We start from the raw sequence: 4,592 nt of genomic DNA, 5'->3' as shown, positions 1-4,592 counted from the left end.
AAATACTGCAATTCTATTGGCCCTCAGGTCTAATGCTGCAAATCTATTGGTCGAGCGTTGTCCACGTGTGCGTCATTGGCCTTGTGATGTACTTTAAATGGCCTGTATATGCCATAATTATGTTGTTTTGAGGGTTTCAAGTGGTTTGCCATGGTTGTGATGGGTAATTGCATGGGGCCCCCCGGCGGGACACATGTATGCCGTGTACACATGTACACGTCGCCAGGTGGATTCGTGTACGTACACATGTACATGCATCCAGGTGTATGCACATGAGGGTTTACAGTTTTACAGTGTCAGACTGTTTGCGATCCTGCGCGTGTCCGAGTACAGTACATGTGAATCAAAAGTACAACAAGTACTTCTGGCGAGAGGAATACAGTTGTGCGATTATTCTGTGTACGCGTCACGCTGTATGCGAGTCTTGCGTGAGCACGCGCCGTTGCACTGTGCTCTCGTCATGGTGCGCCGTTGGATGCAAGTTCATGACAGTACTCGTGTGACTTACATGTATTCTCATGTGAGTTGTGTAGAAAGTCTGGATGCACATTGTTATAACTTGCCATAATTATCTGACAGTGCTTGGCGAAATTAGTAAGGTGAGAAACAAAGATACGTATGGCGATTGTGATATGAAAGACGTTTGCGTTGTTGGAAATAGACAAGGGCCAAGTTGTTCGTTGCACAACAATGAAGTCTGGCATGACTGGATGCAGATTAGTAAGGTGTGAAACAGTTGCATGCATAGGGCCATGGTTTACAGTCATTTGGAATGTGTAGAAATAGTTGTCAGCTAATAGTTACGAATCGGTTCGTAAGGTGGAAATCGAACAGTATGGTCGGGCCACAAGAGGACCGCGCTTGGTCGCGCATAGTAGAGTATGGTTTACTGGGAGTCGGAGTAGAGCGATAGTGTAGCACTCGAAGTGTATAAGTATCGCAGGAAAACGGCTTCAAAGTAAACGTCGGCACCAACTCCTTCACTCACACACATCAACCTGCCTTCCTTCTTTCCCTTGCCCCTCCGAACCTACCATTACTTTCCCTTGCCCCTCCGAACCTACCATTATGTATTAACGGGCAAAGCGCGTGAAGTAACTCGATTACGTACATATACCGAAGTGGCAAGAGCTTCGGCCCAGAATCGCTTACTGACCTGTTTATGAGAAAGCATAGAGCGGACAAGATCAATCAAAGTTCGATTTAAACGTTCAGCAACACCGTTTTGTTCAGGGGTGTACGCCGTTGTGAGTTGGTGCTGCGTACCGTTTAAATCTAAATGCGACTTGAATTCCGTCGACAAGTACTCTCCCCCTCGATCAGTGCGAAGCACCTTTACTTTGCGACCAGTGTGGGTTTGAACCAATTTTTCATACAACTTGTATTTTGCAAACGCCTCAGATTTATTTCTCATCGTGTACACAACTAACCAGTTCGAGTGATCATCTACAAATGTAATGAAGTATCTCGAACCACCAATGGACTGTACTTCGAGGGGACCGCAAACGTCAGAATGTACCAAGTCAAGACAGTTCTGTGCTCGAGACGATGATCGCTGTTTTGGGATTACTGATCGCGTTGCTTTGCCAAACACACACGCAGGACAAATGGGAGAGTGATTGTCAGACTTCGGATTCATTGCACTGATCACATCGCTTTGACGAACGTTGATGCCACTTACCACATTATTGTGAATCATTGATGCGATTCCTTGTACACTAACATGGGCCATGCGTTCATGTAGCGTCTACAGGGTAACTACGTGAGCAGAAAAGGTTTCATTCATGACGTCAAGTATGTACAAATCCCCAACTTGACTCGCTGTAGCAACTACAGTTGGTCCTGCAGTAACGATGCATTTGTCATTTTCAAATGACACTTGCAAGCCCTTTGAAACGATTTGGCTAACAGACAGTAGCGAGTATCCGAAATCAGGGACGTGCAAAACGTTTGACAATTTGCAAGGATGTGGACTACCGTTCACATTCAACATGAATTCTACCTCGCCGCGACCAGCGACATTAGCTCTAGCCTTCGTGCCCATCTCGACTGATCCAGATTGCATCTGTTCATACGTAACGAACAAAGAGCGATCAAACGTAATGTGAGCGCTGCAACCGGAATCGACAAGCCATGACCTTGCGTTTGCAGCCCTCTTGTCTGGAGTGGAAGTCGAAAGCAAGCAAGTAAAGTCACTCTCCGCAAAGGCAGCAGTAGAATTGTCATCTCGAGAAACGAATGCACTTGGCTTCAAGCCAGTGTTGCGTGACCGAAACCCATCTGGCGGTGCAGGTCGGCGCCCATTCACGTCCTTGCCCCAGCAACGCGCTGCAGTATGCCCATGTCTATTGCAATTCGTACATTTCATATCGCATCGAATAGGCATACGATTGACAAGTGCAGGTGGATGTGGTGATGAAGCAGAAGCGGTCTTCATGCTTTCTCGTTGTTCTTCTTGCAGCAGACGACTCTTCACAAACTCGAGTCCAAACACTTTATCTTCATTGCCAAGTGCGTCAAGAGCAACAATCAGGTTATCGAATCGTGGAGGCAAGCCATTCAACACAGCCATTGCAATTTCTTTATCGTCAATCTCAACACTCATTGACTGCAATCTGGCAGCAAGTTGCTTCACACGATTGATGAACACGAGCACTTTCTCGGATGGGAGCATGGATACAGTGTAGAAGTCGCGACGGGCGGCAAGTTTGTTGAGCAAAGTATGACGCTCAAACACATTCAGAATTGCTTCCCATGTCTCTTTCGCACTGCTACACCCTCGCACATGTTGCAAGTAGTCATCAGAAAGCGTGAGTCCGATGACTGCCTTTGCTTTTGCGTCACCACGGATCCATTTTCTCCGGTCATCTGAGGTGGCATTCTCCGGGATATCATCAAAAACGTATTGATCGACATCTCGGAGAGCAAGCAGTAGCTGGATTTTCTGCTTCCAGATGTGAAAGTTAGATGCGGTCAGCTTCTCGATTCTGACCGATCCAGAGCTTTGGTCATCCATTTCGCCGAATGGATGTACCCTTCGAGTATACAAGCTCTTCTGTTCCGGGATCCCAAGCCGTTAACCGATAGTCAACACAATGGCAAGCCCACCCGTATAAGAAGTTTGTAGCGATTACTCAGAAACGTTCTTGGTGCTTGTTCCCGGCGGAGTGGAACAAGCGTATTCTTCTTAAAAATGCCTTAGGGCGCTACCCCTATATGTCGGCCAGTGCGGGTCTTTCGACTGTGAACTAAATCAAACGTGCCACGAGTAAGCACAACACTTTGCCTGTAGACGAACCAGGACTTTTGGTCACTACCGCGAACGGTCCCTGCAACCTAAATCGGCTTGTCCAAACTTGATACGGTACTACCCCAATGAGGTTTCCCACAACACAAGAATGAAACTGCCTTCGTCGTACTCGTGTGATTTGTTCACAATCACGCCTAGGGTCACCCTCTTCCGTGCGAACTTAATCAAGGTACGCGACCTTATACACGTATAGTGAGAGGTTCAGTGTTTAGGCACGTATTCTCTTCACCCAGGGGACCGAAGTCGTACCTATAGGGCTAATACCGAGAGCGTTACCCACACCGCCGACGCACCTCCCGAAGGCAGAGTGCGGATCGACTAGACCAGTACACTGTGATCCTCCCCGAGGATCAGTGTTTCGTCTCTCGACGATTCTTGGTCGGACCCTCGCTCAAGTCAGATTTCCAATGGCACAAGCCTTTCACCAAGAGCGAGGGTATCGGCAGCTACGAAGATCACCGGCGTGATCGAAGGGCAGTCTTCTTGGATTGATATGGTACGTTGGCGACTAGGGACTACACCCACAGCTCACACAACGATTGCCAAGACCAAGGTGCAACAGACACGAAGAAGATCCACCAAGTTGAAACGACAGCAGGTAGACGGAGACGAACGACCAAGATGATAACGACAGCAAGTAGACGGCGATAGAACAAAACAAACGACGGCGGCGATGAAAACGGCGGCGGAAACGACAGCAGAAACCAAAACGAGAACGACAGCGGAGACCAAAACGAGAACGACAGCAGAAACAAACACGAAAACGGCAGCAGAAACGGAGAACGAGCACTCACACAGCGGAATAATAACGTTGAACTGGGCCCATAACCTACTGGAAGGTCAGCGGGGCAAAGGGAAATCGAAGGACGGTTGATGAGGTGAAGTTGAAGGATTGGGTACCGATTTACTTTGAGTCGCCAACTTCTGGCACTACTTATACACTTCTGCAATCTTCTAGAACTCTAGTACCAAACACTACGACACACATACTACAAATGTATTGGCTCTAACACATGTGCCCGTCTTGCTACTCAGCCAAACTGGCGATGGCCCAACAAACAGAACAGAAAACCGCCTTACGAATTAGCACTGTCATGACGGAGAAATTAGTAAGGCAGTACAACAAAGCACAGCAAAGCACAAATTCCCTTACTATTCCAAATCCAGCGTGGCACAAATTCGTAAGGCACGTTTACAGCTCACACGTTGCCTTACGAATTCAAATCAATCCTGCAAGGACTGTTTACAGCGCACACGTTGCCTTATGAATCTGAATCTCTCG

General features: G+C 47.7%; 1 protein-coding gene across 1 annotated transcript; it reads right to left on the bottom strand.

The window, feature by feature from the left end:
* Positions 1-1,066: 1,066 nt before the first annotated feature.
* On the bottom strand, positions 1,067-3,016 carry CHC_T00002896001 (hypothetical protein). Its single transcript, XM_005714293.1, has 3 exons — positions 2,309-3,016; positions 1,752-2,248; positions 1,067-1,718 (listed from the first exon to the last, which is right to left on the bottom strand). Exons 1-3 carry the CDS (start codon positions 3,014-3,016, stop codon positions 1,067-1,069), a joined length of 1,857 nt encoding a protein of 618 aa, XP_005714350.1.
* Positions 3,017-4,592: the final 1,576 nt, after the last annotated feature.

Source organism: Chondrus crispus, genomic scaffold, assembly GCF_000350225.1.
Source record: "Chondrus crispus Stackhouse genomic scaffold, scaffold_16, whole genome shotgun sequence".
Classification (NCBI taxonomy): Eukaryota; Rhodophyta; class Florideophyceae; order Gigartinales; family Gigartinaceae; genus Chondrus; species Chondrus crispus.
Note: the sequence above shows the minus strand (reverse complement) of the source record. Positions and strands in the feature narration are given on the sequence as shown.